Source organism: Heterodontus francisci, chromosome 5 (genome assembly GCF_036365525.1).
Source record: "Heterodontus francisci isolate sHetFra1 chromosome 5, sHetFra1.hap1, whole genome shotgun sequence".
In the NCBI taxonomy this organism is placed as follows: Eukaryota; Metazoa; Chordata; class Chondrichthyes; order Heterodontiformes; family Heterodontidae; genus Heterodontus; species Heterodontus francisci.
In genome coordinates, this window is record NC_090375.1 from 27,483,581 (window position 1) to 27,500,048 (window position 16,468).

General features: G+C 45.2%; 1 protein-coding gene across 1 annotated transcript in view; it reads left to right on the forward strand.

The window, feature by feature from the left end:
- Window positions 1–16,468, forward strand: part of LOC137369779 (piezo-type mechanosensitive ion channel component 2-like) — a 1,207,705-nt gene that overhangs the window by 835,555 nt on the left and 355,682 nt on the right. The window contains exon 11 of the mRNA XM_068031235.1: window positions 5,337–5,375. Coding sequence (XP_067887336.1) covers window positions 5,337–5,375 — 39 coding nt within the window. The remainder of the gene's footprint in view (window positions 1–5,336; window positions 5,376–16,468) is intronic.

Below are 16,468 nucleotides of genomic sequence, written 5' to 3' on the forward strand. Positions count from 1 at the left end.
GTTCTGTGTCAGTGCGCCTTTTTCCCACACTCTCTTGGCCAGTCTGAACATAGCAGTGGACGCCTTTCCCATGCGCTTGTTTAATTCTGCGTCGAGAGACAGGTTACTGGTGATAGTTGAGCCTAGGTAGGTGAACTCTTGAACCACTTCCAGAGTGTGATCGCCGATATTGATAGATGGGGCATTTCTGACGTCCTGTCCCATGATGTTCGTTTTCTTGAGGCTGATGGTTAGGCCAAATTCATTGCAGGCAGCCGCAAACCTGTCGATGAGTCTCTGCAGACACTCTTCAGTGTGAGATGTTAATGCAGCATCGTCAGCATCGTCAGGAGTTCCCTGATGAGGACTTTTCGTCCTTTGGACTTCGCTTTTAGACAGGCAAGGTTGAACAACCTGCCACCTTGTCTTGTGTGGAGGAAAATTCCTTCTTCTGAGGACTTGAATGCATGTGAGAGCAGCAGGGAGAAGAAGATCCCAAACAGTGTAGGTGCGAGAACCTGTTTCACGCCACTCAGGATTGGAAAGGGGTATATATAAATAAATATATATATAAATGGTAAGCGGGTAGTAAGAGGTAGGATGGGACCTATTAGGGACAAAGGGTGTTAAGTGCTTAGAGGCATTGGGAAAGGTTAGAATACTTATGCTTACTTTGTATCAGTGTTTACTGAGGAAGAGGATGCTGACAAAATATTGATAGAAGCAGAGATGGTAGAGAAAGTGGCTGGGGTGAAATTGATAGAATGTACCAGAAAGGCTGGCTATGCTTAGAATGGATAAGTCACCTGGTTCAAATGCCTTTCATCCAAGGTTGCTCGAGGAAATGGGGATGGAGATAGCAGAAGGGCTTGCCATAATCTTCCCATCTTCCCTTGATATGGGGGAGATGCCAGAGGATTGGAAAATGGAAAATGTGACAACCTTATTCAAGAAAGGATGTAACTAGTGACTATAGGCTAGTCATATTAACATCAGTGGTGGGTAAGGTTTTAGAAACAATAATCAGGGGGAAAAAGTCAACAGGAGCTTGGAGAGGTTTGAGTTATTAGGGAGAGCCAGTACAGATTTGTAAAAGGAAGATTGACTACTTGACTAATCTAATTGAATTTTTTGATGAAGTAACAGAGAAGGTTGATGAAGGGAAAGGAATGGATGTTGTCTACATAGATTTTAAAAAAGCATTTGACAAAGTACCACATAAAAGGCTAATTAACAAAATTCAGGCTCACGGAATAGGAGGGTCAGTATCAGCTTAGATAAAAAATTGGCTTAAGGACAGAAAACAGCGAGTCGTGGTAAATAGTTGTTTTTCAGACTGGCGGATGGTAGTCAATGGTGTTCCCCAAGGTCCAGTGCTAGGACCACTGCTCTTTTGATATGACTTGGATCCTGGAATACAGAGTAAAATTTTAAAATTTGCTGATTATACCAAACTTGGAGATATGGCAAACAGCGAGGATAATACCAATTGACTGCAACAGGACATAGATAGGCTAGCAGAATTTAATACAGACAAATATGAGGGGATGTAGTTTGGAAGAAGGGATAGGGAGGAGCAATATAGATTAAATGGCACAGTTCTTAGTGTACATGGACAGAGGGACCTGGGGGTTCATGTGCATAGGTCTTTGATGGTGGCAGGACATATTGAGAGAGTAGTTAGCAAAGCATATGGGATCTTGGGCTTCATAAATAGAAGTATTGAGTACAAAAGCAGGGAAGTTATGCTGAACCTGTATAAAGCTCTGGTTAGGCCACAACTTGATTACTGAGTTTAGTTCTAGTCACTCCACTTTAGGAAGGATGTAAGGGTCCTTGAGAGAGTGCAGAAGAGATTTACCAGAATGGGTCTAGGGATAAGGGATTTTAAGTACAAGCTTAGGTTGGTGAAGCTGGGGTTTTTCTCCTTGGTATATAGGTGATTGAGGAGTGATTTGAGAGGTGTACGAGATTATGACAGGTTGAGATAGGTCGACAAAGTAAAGCTGTTACTATTAGCTGATGATACAAGGACTAGGGGACACAGATTTAAGGTTTTGCGCAAGAGATTGTAAAAGGTTCCGTTCCCGTTCCCCCTTACAATGGTTCTTGGACTTCAGGAATTACAAGAACAAAATGCACATGACACAGATTTTGGCTCAACCATAAATTTGATGTTTTATTGAACCCACTAATATCCCTAGTACAGATACTTCTATGGTTAGTTGAAAAGAAATAAAGAAACTGTCCCCAGTTCAAAACCTTCTGCGGTTATCTAAAATTGACACATACAATTCCCAGCTGATCCCTTCTGTGATTTGACTGCTGTTCCCAGTTATCCAAACGAAGTCACTACAACTAGGTTTAAAACTTACGAAATACAGGCACTACGGTTTTTCCCAAAACCGTACAAAACCCTCAGACCAATATCACGACAATTTGGCTGAAAACACTTACAAATTACAGGCAAAAACGCTACGCTTTTGTCCCAAAACCCTTAGACCAGTATCACTACAATTTGGCAAAAAACGCTTACAGCCCGCAACACGGCTGGTCTGTCTGGTGTTGATTGTAGGTCCTGAGTCAAGATGACTGATCCAAACCTTTCTTCCGACTGCAGCCCCCACAGTACAAACCCCTTCAAGATTTGACTGAAAACTTACAATCACCCACATGGCTGGTCATTACCAATGTTGATTGTAGGCCTGGATCTGGAGATGACTAGTCCCGTCCTTCTTCACCTGACTGCAGCACAGTCACTCCAGTATTCCCTCTTTTTATAATCATTCAACTCAAACATATCAAACATATTTCCTGTTATTCGTGCTGTTCAAAATGTCCAGTAGTTAACACCTCTTAGTTTATTCTACACACAGACCAGACAAATATGATCAGCTCATACTGGTTGAAACAATACAGTCAGTCCGAGGAAAAATAGCCCAGATGAATATGATCAGCTCTCATATTGTGAAAACAATCCTCCTGCTGTTTTAAGGCAATAGAGTAAAAACCCCTGGCTCCAAGGTTGATGAAGGTGTGACTGTCCCGTTACAATTTCTTAATTGTATTATCTCAATGACATGTTCCTTGTACCATTGTGTAGGGTAACCAGTCTCTTAATTGCATGAGCCAATGGCAAGCAATGGCTTTTCCCTGTACCATTGTTCCATGACAGCAATCAGTCAATGTCTGAATCCTTTTGATGAGCCACTGTCTTTTACTGAAATAGCTTGGCTGGGGACGCGGCTAGTTCTGGAGCACAGGTTTTCGGTACTGTAGCCGGAATGTTGTGAGGGCCCATAGCCTTTGTATCCAGTGTATCCAGTGCCTTCAGCCATTTCCTGATATCAGCAGCGAATCAGATTGGCTGAAGAATTGCGTCAGGAGCCGGGAGGTGGAGGGCCTGATGCTTCCCCGTCGCAAAGCAATTTTGTCGGGGGCAGAATAAGCCGAAGAAAGCCTTCCTGCCCAGAGGCCAATGGCGGCCCTTAGGTCGCCTATTAATGGCCACTTAAGGGCCCTTTCTTGCCGCCACTGGGAGGTGGAATGCTGGCTCTTACACATTCAATGTCTCTTGATCAAAGTTCATCTGGCTAATTGAATCAGGGAGACACTTCCATTGTCTTCTTCAGGCAACTGTCTTTTAGAATGCAAATGTGCAGCCATGTTTTCAGCCACTGAAATACAATAACAAGTTATTTCAAGTCCAGTAACAGGTCAAAAATAATGTTCCATGTGACAACATCATTTTGGCAGGTGTGTTTTTTGTCACACCATTAATAGAGTACTCAAAAAAAAGAAAATGTAAAATAAAATCCAAAAATGCTGGAAACACTCAGCAGGTAAGGCAACATCTGTGGTGAAAGAAACAGAGTTAATGTTTTAGGTTGATGACATTTCATCAAAACTTAATTTAGAGATTTAAGCATAGAGCCAGGGAAATGGTGTGTGGGAGGGGGATGAGAGGATGGTGTGGCGGTGAGGAAAGAACAGAAGGGAAGGTGTGTGATCAGGTGGGAAAGAAAATGTGCCATCCTTCTTGATTGTCATACAACAAACTGCTCTCTTTGAGCAACAGTCAATTAAAAGGGCTTTCCGTTGATCACACTAGACTAATGTCACATGGAGTGCAGCATAGTTATGCTGACGTTAGGCAGGTGATCCTTACATAACACTAATAAGTATCAAATAGTTGCTTTACAGGGCAATCAGAGCTGTCTTATTATTTCTGAAGTGTTTCTCTGTTGAATTTTGCTGTGTTCTCCTATGTTTTCTTCTACTTCTCTGTCTCTGGGCCTATTTATCCCCGCTTTCTCTTTTCCCTTTTCCATGGTTTATCTCTGCTTTAGCTTCATCTCCCCACTCTGACTCCCAAAGATTCTCAGAACAAACAGAGATTTGATGCCAAGAACCATACTGAGCAAGCTCTTCAACTGAGCTCAGACCTCTATTACTGTGCAAATAAACCCCTTGCCACAAAAGTAAGTTTGCCTTAAAATGGAAGTGGGGGGGGGGGGGAATTCTGTTATAGAATTTATGTTTAAGTTTCATCTCCATGACATACAATGTGTAATATAAATATTGCAGAATGTTTTATTGTTTAAGTGGATCAGAGTTCCTGTGGGTTTTACTGAACTCTGTACCCAAATTTGTGAAAATATACCCTTAAAAGTAAATAAGAATTGGTTCAAAATAAATCAAACTATGTTTTTGCTCTGTGTGGTTACTCCCCCTATGTCACCAGAGGGTTGTTGTTGTTTTATATGTGAGAACTTAGGAACGGGAGCAGTTCATTCAGCCCCTCGAGCCTATTAGGCTATTCAGATAGATCCTGGCTGATCTGTATCTTAACCCAATATATCATCTTGGTTCCTTAGCCCTTAATACCATTGCCTAACAAAAATCTATCACGCCTATATATATAAATATATATAATGTGTGCGTGAAATTCATGCTTCTAGTGTAGAACTTCTGCCCACCAGTAGCACATAACAGAAATTTAGGTCTAGATATATATGGAGTGAAATTGGCCAACAGTAGTGCAAAATAGCCCAATTTACACCATGCTGGATTTCCTTAACGAGTGACTTAGGCCAATTTCACCATCAAACCCCCAACCCATATATTTCAGCAGGCCTGGTTGGAGTTGAACCTCTCAATATGCAGTGCAAATGGGTGAAGCTGCACTCTGGATGCACCAATTCATCTATGGAGATAGAAGAAGAAATCTATAACCACATTGTTTCTTTATATGTTGTAGGTTTATTGAAATAAGCACTGACTGATACATGATAGACAGATGCATGACCCATTGCAAGCTTGATTATAACATTTTCTTCTTTCTTTGCCTCTTCCAGCTCCTTACAATTACCCAAGATGACACCAACTCCTCTGATGTTAGTATATTTATGACATTGTCTTTATATTTGCTTTAGAAATGTCTGGTTAACAGTAACAATACGCAAGATTTTCAAAACATTTGTGACTACAAGGTTATTTGTTCTTTTCATTATTCTTAACTAGACGTCAATATTGTTCAATGTTTCCACACAAATACTTTAAACTGTCACAAGGATGCTCTTTTTTTCATTACCAGGAGAGCAAGATAGAAATTGTAATTTTCAAATTCTTTCCACAAATCTTTGTTAAGTGGCATTTGAAAGGAATTATACATACAGTAAGCCAACTCTGAAAAAATAAAAGAAAGCCAGGACCTTGTAAAGCAAATCCAGTACTCAAGGAGTGAATTACTATTCAATGCATGTCATATATCATGAATAGATTTAACTAACAAGGATTAGGACAGAATTGCTAAACGATGCATGTTGTTAAAAAAGCATTTAGATTTTGTTGCTTTTTATATTCATGAGCCAGGCTGTGTCCTATCCAATATCCTTAGGCACAATTTAATCCAGACCATGGGAACAGTTAGCGAGATGGGATTGGAGGGGCCACAGAACTGGAAGGGAAGGCAGGGGTGTGCAGTGCCTGTCGCCTTCCCAACTATGTCCAATTCAATCAGGGGTGGGGCAGATCGAGGACAGCCTTCCCATCCAGAGGCCAATTAAGTCCATTCAGTGGCCAATTAAGGGTCACTTAAGGGCCTCTTCCTGCCTCCGCTGGCATTCGACCAGAGGCAGAGTACGTCTGCCACATGGAGAGACCGCAAAGTAAAAGTTGACAGCCTCCCTGCGGGCTCGGTGGAGTGGGGGGGCCCTGCAGATCTGGCACCCGGTGGCCGACAGGGGGCCACCCACCAGCGGCCATGGCCGCTGCTGCCGTAACAAATACTCCACCCTCACCAATGACCCCCTGGGCCTGCCTGGCTGGCCACCGCAAGTCCAATCCTGCTGACCTGGGTTCCAGGGCCTGCTCCAATTTGCTGGTCCTGGCGAGGTGCAGTCCCAGCAGTGACCACCACTCCAGGTGGCATTACTGGGACTAAAGAGCTGTCACCACCCTTAAAGGAATGGGAGCCACAACGGCAGGCAGTTAATTCCTTGATGGGCACAGAATTGCATCGGGGCTTTTTTTTTTATTCATTCATGGGATGTAGGCATCACTGGCTAGGCCAGCATTTATTGCCCATCCCTAATTGCCCTTGAGAAGGTGGTGGTGAGCTGCCTTCTTGAACCCCCGCTGTCCATTTGGGGTAGGTACACCCACAGTGCTGTTAGGAAGGGAGTTCCAGGATTTTGACCCAGCGACAGTGAAGGAACGGCGATATAGTTCCAAGTCAGAATGGTGTGTGACATGGACGGGAACTTGCAGGTGGTGGTGTTCCCATGTATTTGCTGCCCTTGTCCTTCTAGTTGGTAGAGGTTGCGGGTTTGGAAGGTGCTGTCTAAGGAGCCTTGGTGCATTGCTGCAGTGCATCTTGTAGATGGTACACACTGCTGCCACTGTGCGTCGGTGGTGGAGGGAGTGAATGTTTGTAGATGGGATGCCAATCAAGCGGGCTGCTTTGTCCTGGATGGTGACGAGCTTCTTGAGCGTTGTTGGCGCTGCACCCATCCAGGCAAGTGGAGAGTATTCCATCACACTCCTGACTTGTGACTTGTAGATGGTGGACAGGCTTTGGGGAGTCAGGAGGTGAGTTACTCACCTCAGGATTCCTAGCCTCTGACCTGCTCTTGTAGCCACGATATTTATATGGCTACTCCAGTTCAGCTTCTGGTCAATGGTAGCCCCTCGGATGTTGATAGTGGGGGATTCAGCGATGGTAATGCCGTTGAATGTCAAGGGGAGATGGTTAGATTCTCTCTTGTTAGAGATGGTCATTGCCTGGCACTTGTGTGGCGCAAATGTTACTTGCCACTTATCAGCCCAAGCCTGGATATTGTCCAGGTCTTGCTGCATTTCTACACGGACTGCTTCAGTATCTGAGGAGTCACGAATGGTGCTGAACATTGTGCAATTATCAGCGAACATCCCCACTTCTGACCTTATGATTGAAGGAAGGTCATTGATGAAGCAACTGAAGATGGTTGGGCCCAGCACACTACCCTGAGGAACTCCTGCAGTGATGTCCTGAAGCTCAGATGATTGACCTCCAACAACCACAACCATCTTCCTTTGCGCTAGGTATGACTTCAGCCAGCAGAGGGTTTTCCCCCTAATTTCCATTGACCTCAGTTTTGCTAGGGCTCCTTGATGCCATACTCAGTCAAATGCTGCCTTGATGTCAAGGGCAGTCACTCTCACCTCACCTCTTGAGTTCAGCTCTTTTGTCCATGTTTGAACCAAGGCTGTAATGAGGTCAGCAGCTGAGTGGCCCTGGCGGAACCCAAACTGAGCGTCACTGAGCAGGTTATTGCTCCCGCAAACGGCCATGGTGTGGATCATCCTCCCCCACACCACGCCTCGCCCCCCGGCTCTCTGGCCCGCCAAAAGGGCCACTGCCACCAGCATTAAATTCAGCACCTGTGCTCAGTGATAGTAATCTTGCCTCTGAGTCAGAACGTTGTGTCGTCAAATCCCATCCAGAGACTTGAACAGATAACCTAGGCTGACACTTCAACACAGCACTGTCTTTTGGATGAGATGTTACTTTCCAGGTGAATGTAAAAACTCCCATTTTGAAGAAGAGCGGGAGTATTCTCCCCAGTGTCTTGGTCAAAGTATCTCATTGGCTATAAATAGCTTTGGGACGTCCTGAGGCCAGGCATGGCGCTATATAAAGGCAAGCTCTGTCTTTTGTATTTTTATGCTTTCTTTGTCTTTTAAATGTGGGATATAGTGGTATTGTCACTGGTCTAGTAACCCAGAGACCCAGGGTATTGCTCTGGAGACATGGGTTTGAATTGCACCAGGGCAGAGGGTGAAATTTGAATTCAATTAATAAATCTGGAATTTAAAGCATTTGCAACAATCTTCAGCCAGAAGTGCTGAGTGCTTCATCCATCTCGGCCTCCTCCTGAAGTCCCCAGCATCGCAGATGCCAGTCTTCAGCCAATTCGATTCACTCCACGGGATATCAAGAAATGATTGAAGGCACTGGATACTGCAAAGGCTATGGGCCCTGACACAGTCCAGCAATAGTACTGAAGACCATTGCTCCAGATCTTGCTGCACCCCGAGCCAAGCTGTTCCAGTACAGCTACAACACTGGCATCTGCCTGGCAATGTGGAAAATTGCTCTGGAATGTCCTGTACACAAAAAGCAGGACAAGTCCAATCCATTAATGATTTGGAGGAAAGTATAGGTGGACTGATTAGCAAGTTTGCAGACGACACTAAGATTGGTGGAGTAGCAGATAGTGAAGGGGACTGTCAGAGAATACAGCAGAATATAGATAGATTGGAGAGTTGGGCAGAGAAATGGCAGATGGAGTTCAATCAGGGCAAATGCGAGGTGATGCATTTTGGAAGATCCAATTCAAGAGTGAACTATACAGTAAATGGAAAAGTCCTGGGGAAAATTGATGTACAGAGAGATTTGGGTGTTCAGGTCCACTGTTCCCTGAAGGTGGCAACGCAGGTAAATAGAGTGGTCAAGAAGGCATACGGCATGCTTTCCTTCATCCACGGGGTATTGAGTACAAGAGTTGGCAGGTCATGTTACAGTTGTATAGGACTTTGGTTCGGCCACATTTGGAATACTGCGTACAGTTCTGGTCGCCACATTACCAAAAGGATGTGGATGCTTTGGAGAGGGTGCAGAGGAGGTTCACCAGGATATTGCCTGGTATGGAGGGCGCTAGCTATGAAGAGAGGTTGAGTAGATTAGGATTATTTTCATTAGAAAGACGGAGGTTGAGGGGGGACCTGATTGAGGTGTACAAAATCATGAGAGGTATAGACAGGGTGGATAGCAAGAGGCTTTTTCCCAGAATGGGGGATTCAATTACTAGAGGACATGAGTTCAAAGTGAAAGGGGAAAGGTTTAGGGGGGATATGCGTGGAAAGTTCTTTACGCAGAGGGTGGTGGGTGCCTGGAACACGTTGCCAGCGGAGGTGGTAGATGCGGGCACGATGGCGTCTTTTAAGATGTATCTAGACAGATACATGAATGGGCAGGAAGAAAAGAGATACAGAACCTTAGAAAATAGGCGACATGTTTAGAGAGAGGATCTGGATCGGCGCAGGCTTGGAGGGCCGAAGGGCCTGTTCCTGTGCTGTAATTATCTTTGTTCTTTGTTCTTTGTTCAGCCAATTACTGCCCCATCGGTCTACTCTCAATCATCAGTAAAGTAATGGAAGATGTCGTCAACAGTGCCATCAAGTAGCACTTGCTTAGCAATAACCTGCTCAGTGATGCTCAATTTGGGTTCCGCCAGGGCCACTCAGCTGCTGACCTCATTACAGCCTTGGTTCAAACATGGACAAAAGAGCTGAACTCCAGAGGTGAGGTGAGAGTGACTGCCCTTGACATCAAGGCAACATTTGACTGAGTATGGCATCAAGGAGCCCTAGCAAAACTGGACTCAATGGGAATCAGGGGGAAAACTCTCTGCTGGTTGGAGTCATACCTAGCGCAAAAGAAGATGGTTGTAGTTGTTGGAGGTCAGTCATATCAGCTCCAGGACATTACTGCAGCAGTTCCTCAGGGTAGTGCCCTCGGACCAACTATCTCCAGCTGCTTCATCAATGACCTTCCTTCAATCGTAAGGTCAGAAGTGGGAATGTTCGCTGATGATTGCACAATGTTTAGCACCATTCGCGACTCCTCAGTTACGAAAGCAGCCCCTGTAGAAATGCAGCAAGACCTGGACAATATCCAAGCTTGGGCTGATAAGTGGCAAGTAACATTTGCACCACACAAGTTCCAGCCAATGACTATCTCAAACAAGAGAGAATCTAACCATCTCCCCTTGACATACAATGGCATTACAATCGCTGAATCCCCCACTCTCAACACCCTGGGGTTACCTTTGACCAAAAACTGAACTGGAGTAACCAGTGTGACTACAAGAGCAGATCAGATGCTAGGAATTCTGTGGCAAGTAACTCACCTCCTGACTCCCCAAAGACGGTCCACCACATACAAGTCACAAGTCAGGAGTGTGATGGAATACACTCCACTTGCCTGGATGGGTGCAGCTCCAACAACACTCAAGAAGCTTGACACCATCCAGGACAAAGCAGCCCACTTGATTGGCACCCCATCCACGAACATTCGCTCTCTCCTCCACCGGCGCACAGTGGCAGCAGTGTGTACCATCTACAAGATGCACTGCAGCAATGCATCAAAGCTCCTTAGACAGCACCTTCCAAAACCGTGACCTGTACCACCTAGAAGGACAAGGGCAGCAGTTGCATGGCAACGCCACCACCTGCAAGTTCCCCTCCATGCCACACACCATCCTGACTTGGAACTATATCGCCATTCCTTCACTGTCCTGGAACACCTTAAAAGCACTGTGGGTGGATCTACCCCACATGGACTGCAGTGTTTCAAGAAGGCAGCTCAACACCACCTTCTCAAGGGCAATTAGGGATGGACAATAAATGCTGTCTTAGCCAACAATGCCCACATCCCGTGAATGAATAAAAAAATGTTTGTGATTTTGGAAGAAGTTAAATAATATCTTTTACATTTTTGCTATAATACTTGCACACTTCTGGAAATTGCATTCTTTAATTGGTTGTTAAGATGACAAAAAATGTATTCCCCAGCAGAGGTAGAAAAATGAAAAGCAGAATTTTCTAGTCACCAAAGAAATGTTTTCTTGTTCATTGTACCAAATAAGCTCATTTGAATGGTTCAAAATTAAGCATTCTTTTAGCTTAAAGACAATGCCTATTAATTTGCATTGTTGATTCCTATCGGAACTCCAAAGGAGTAATTTTGACATGAGTGATAGCTCATAATGGACAATATTGGCTCTGCCATCCATTAAACACCTCTAAAATGGAAATCAGGAGAAGTGGTTAATGGAGTGGTCAAGCTGATATTTCACATTTTGCCTGACTGCACAACATCAAAATTTAACCCTCAAGTTTTATCTTGTAGATTAAATAGTTAAAACCAACCTTGATGATACATTTTGTTTTTTGCTGCCATGACCATAAAAACCTGCTATTGAACTAAATACATTATTACCAATATAAAAGTTGTAACCTACATCTTAATGGCTGGCGACATTAAAAAAAATCAAATCACAGTTAGTGAATTTAGTACATTTGACAAAACTAGCACATCACAAAAACCATTTCCCAATGTTACAATCCCATTAGCAACTGTTAACTTTTAAAAAGAGAAAGTAGAATTCCCAGTTATTACTGAAATAATTACGCCACAAGATTTCACGTTTTAAACAACGTTCTGCTGTACAAGAGTTAAACAAAGCAAAACACGACCAACTTAACACTGCAATTTTGAGTGTTTCTTTTAACTTTCTCCCTTTTAGCAATAGGTAGTTTTTAAAGCTGTTTTCCTGTGATCTTCAATTTTGGATTCTGTCTTCTCACCACCACTGCCACCATGCAGTGAGAAGTTTTTTATGTTGTTTGATGCAACATAAATGAGAATACAGGTTGTTGAAGATCTCAAACAGGTTTATTAAACAGCGAACTAATATATACTGTACAGAGCTAATTATTAGCAGAGCTTGCCCCTTGGTGTTTCAGTTACAGAGTGGCATAGGCACATGACCATATCCTGGGACTTAGCTCATTAGCATACTAGGATCTTAAAGAGACATCACTTAAAGGCAATCACACAACAGAAACATTTATAGAACATAGAACAGTACAGCACAGTACAGGCCCTTCGGCCCACGATGTTGTGCTGACCCTTTAACCTACTCTAAGATCAAACTACCTACATACCCTTCATTCTACTATCATCCATGTACCTATCCAAGAGTCCCTTAAATGTCCCTAATGTATCTGCTTCTACTACCACCGCTGGCAGTGCATTCCACGCACCCACCACTCTCTGTGTAAAGAATCTACTTCTGACATCACACCTAAACCTTCCTCCAATCACCTTAAAATTATGCCCCCTGGTGATAGCCCTTTCCACCCTGGGAAAAAGTCTCTGGCTACCCACTCTATCTATGCCTCTCATCATCTTGTACACCTCTATCAAGTCACCTCTCATCCTTCTTCGCTCCAATGAGAAAAGCCCTAGCTCCCTCAACCTTTGTTCATAAGACATGCCCTCCAGTCCAGGCAGCATCCTGGTAAATCTCCTCTGCACCCTCTCTAAAGCTTCCACATCCTTCCTACAATGAGGCGACCAGAACTGAACACAATATTCCAAGTGTGGTCTACCCACCTCGCGGCTCTTAAACTCAATCCCCCTGTTAATGAAAGCCAACACACCATACGCTTTCTTAACAACCCTATCAACTTGGGTGGCAACTTTGAGGGACCTATGGACGTGGACCCCAAGATCCCTCTGTTCCTCCACACTGCCAAGAATCTTGTCTTTAAGCCTGTATTCTGCATTCAAATTCAACATTACAAAATGAATCACTTCACACTTTTCCAGGTTGACCTCCATCTGCCACTTCTCAGCCCAGCTCTGCATCCTGTCAATGTCCCGTTGCAACCTACAACAGCCCTCCACACTATCCACAACTCCAGCAACCTTTGTGTCATCGGCAAACTTACTAACCCAGGCTTCCACTTCCTCATCCAAGTCATTTATACAAATCACAAAGAGCAGAGGTCCCAGAACAGATCCCTGCGGAACACCACCGGTCACCGAGCTCCATGCTGAATACTTTCCATCTACTACCACCCTCTGTCTTCTATGGGCCAGCCAATTCTGTATCCAGACAGCCAAATTTCCCTGTATCCCATGCCTCCTTACTTTCTGAATGAGCCTACCATGGGGAACCTTATCAAACACCTTGCTAAAATCCATATACACCACATCCACTGCTCGTCCTTCATCAATGTGTTTTGTCACATCCTCAAAGAATTCAATAAGGCTTGTGAGGCATGACCTGCCCCTCACAAAGCCATGCTGACTATCTCTAATCAAACTATGCTTTTCCAAATAATCATAAATCCTGTCTCTCAGAATCCTCTCCAATAATTTGCCCACCACCGACGTAAGACTGACTGGTCTGTAATTCCCAGGGTTATCCCTATTCCCTTTATTGAACAAGGGAATAACATTTGCCACCCTCCAATCATCTGGTACTACTCCAGTGGACAGTGAGGACGCAAAGATCATTGCCAAAGGCGCGGCAATCTCTTCCCTCACTTCCCGTAAAAACCTTGGGTATATCCCGTCTGGCCCCGGGGACTTATCTATCCTCATGTCTTTCAAAATTTCCAGCACATCCTCCTTCTTAACATCAACTTGTTCGAGCATATCAGCCTGTTTCACGCTGTCCTCACAAACGACAAGGTCCCTCTCACTAGTGAATACTGAAGCAAAGTATTCATAAGCACCTCCCCTACCTCCTCCGACTCCAGGCACAAGTTCCCTCCAATATCCCTGATCGGCCCTACCCTCACTCTGGCCATCCCCTTGTTCATCACATAAGTGTAGAACGTCTTGGGATTTTCCTTAATCCTACCCGCCAAGACTTTTTCATGTCCCCTTCTAGCTCTCCTAAGTCCATTCTTCAGTTCCTTCCTGGCTACCTTGTAACCCTCTAGAGCCCTGTCTGATCCTTGCTTCCTCAACCTTAAGTAAGCTTCCTTCTTCCTCTTGACTAGCTGTTCCACATCTCTTGTCATCCAAGGTTCCTTCACCCTACCATCCCTTCCTTGCCTCATCGGGACAAACCTATCCAGCAGTCGCAGCAAGTGCTCCCTAAACAACCTCCACATTTCTGTCGTGCATTTCCCTGAGAACATCTGTTCCCAATTTAAGCTCCCCAGTTCCTGCCTAATAGCATTGTAATTCCCCCTCCCCCAATTAAATATTTTCCCATCCCATCTGCTCCTATCCCTCTCCATGATATAGTAAAGGTCAGGGAGTTGTGATCACTATCACCGAAATGCTCTCCCACCGAGAGATCTGCCACCTGGCCTGGTTCGTTGCCAAGCACCAAGTCCAACATAGTCTCCCCTCTAGTTGGCCTATCTGCATATTGAGTCAGGAAACCTTCCTGGACACACCTGACAAAATCTGCTCCATCCAAACTATTTGCACTAAGGAGGTTCCAATCAATATTAGGGAAGTTGAAGTCACCCATGACAACAACCCTGTTACTTCTGCACCTTTCCAAAATCGCTTCCCAATCTGTTCCTCCGTGTCTCTGTTGCTATTGGGGGGTCTATAGAAAACTCCCAATAAAGTGACTGCTCCTTTCCTGTTTCTGACTTCCACCCATAATGACGCAGTAGACAAACCCTCCTCGACGACCTCCCTTTCTGCAGCTGTGATACTATCCCTGATTGGCAATGCCACTCCCCCACCTCTTTTACCTCCCTCCCTATTCCTTTTGAAACATCTAAACCCCGGAACATCCAACATCCATTCCTGCCCCTGTGATATCCAAGTCTCCGTAATGGCCACAACATCGGAGCTCCAAGTACTGATCCATGCTCTAAGTTCATCACCCTTATTCCTGACACTTCTTGCGTTAAAATAGACACACTTCAACCCATCATACTGGCTGCAACTTTGCCCTGTCAACTGTCTAACCTTCCTCTCAGACTCTCTGCACTCTGTATCTGCCTGTTCAACAGCTACCCCATCCACTGATCCGTAGCTCCGGTTCCCATCCCCCTGCCAAACTAGTTTAAACCCTCCCGAAGAGCTCTCGCAAGCCTCCCGCCCAGGATATTGGTGCCCCTCCAGTTCAGATGCAACCCGTCCTTCTTGTACAGGTCCCACCTTCCCCAGAAGCTATCCCAATGATCCACATATCTGAAGCTTCCCTCCTACACCAGCTCTGTAGCCACGTGTTCAGCTGCACTCACTCTCTGTTTCTAGCCTCACTAGCACATGGCACCGGTATCAATCCTAAGATTACTACTCTGCTTGTCCTGCCTTTCAGCTTCCAACCTAACTCCCTATATTGGCTTTTCAGGTCCTCATCCCTTTTCCTAGCTATGTCATTGGTACCGATGTGTAACACAACTTCTGGCTGCTCCCCCTCCCCCTTAAGAATCCTGTCGACTCGATCCGAGACATCCCTGACCCTGGCACCTGGGAGGCAACATACCATCCGGGAGTCTTGTTTGCGACCACAGAATCTCCTGTCTGTTCCTCTAACCATTGAATCTCCTATCACTATCGCTCTCCTATTCTCCCCTGTTGCCTTCTGAGCCACAGAGCCAGGCTCGGTGCCAGAGACCTGGCTGCTGAGGCTTTCTCCTGGTTGGTCCCCCCCCCCCAACCGCATCCAAAACGGTATACTTATTATTGAGGGGAACGGCCACAGGGGATCCCTGCACTGTGCGCCTATTCCCTTTCCCTCCCCTGACGGTCACCCAGCTACCTTTATCCTGTAACTTAGGTGTCACTACTTCCCTATAACTGCTCTCTATCACCCCCTCAGCCTCCTGAATGATCCGAAGTTCATCCAGCTCCAGCTCCAGTTCCCTAACGCGGTCTGTGAGGAGCTGGAGTTGGGTGCACTTCTCACAGGTGAAGTCAGCAGGGACACAAGTGGTGACCCTTACCTCCCACATCCTGCAAGAGGAGCATGCAACTGCCCGAGCTTCCATCCCCTCCGCTCTAAATTGACAAAAGAGATTAAAAAAAAATAAAATAAAGGAAAATCTTACCTTGCCAAACCCTCCACACAAGAGTCCTTTTTTTTTGGTTGGAGGAGGAGGATGGGTGGGAGACACTACACGTGTAGTGTTTCGGGTTTAGCCACTGCCCGAATATATAAGTTCACTTATCCAGCAGTCCCCGTGTCCGCGTCCGCCGAATCACGAGGTAAGTACTTTATAGCTCAACTTACCTTCCCGGCTGCCCCCTGGCTCGCGCTCTCACCGCTCCCGCTGCTCAAATGGAAGAAAGAAATACCCACCAATCACTTACCAGCTCTCCTGTGACGTCACACTTCAATTTTTGCTGGTCAAGCAGGTCCACAGAACAGAACAGAGCGCTCTCGCTGCTGCT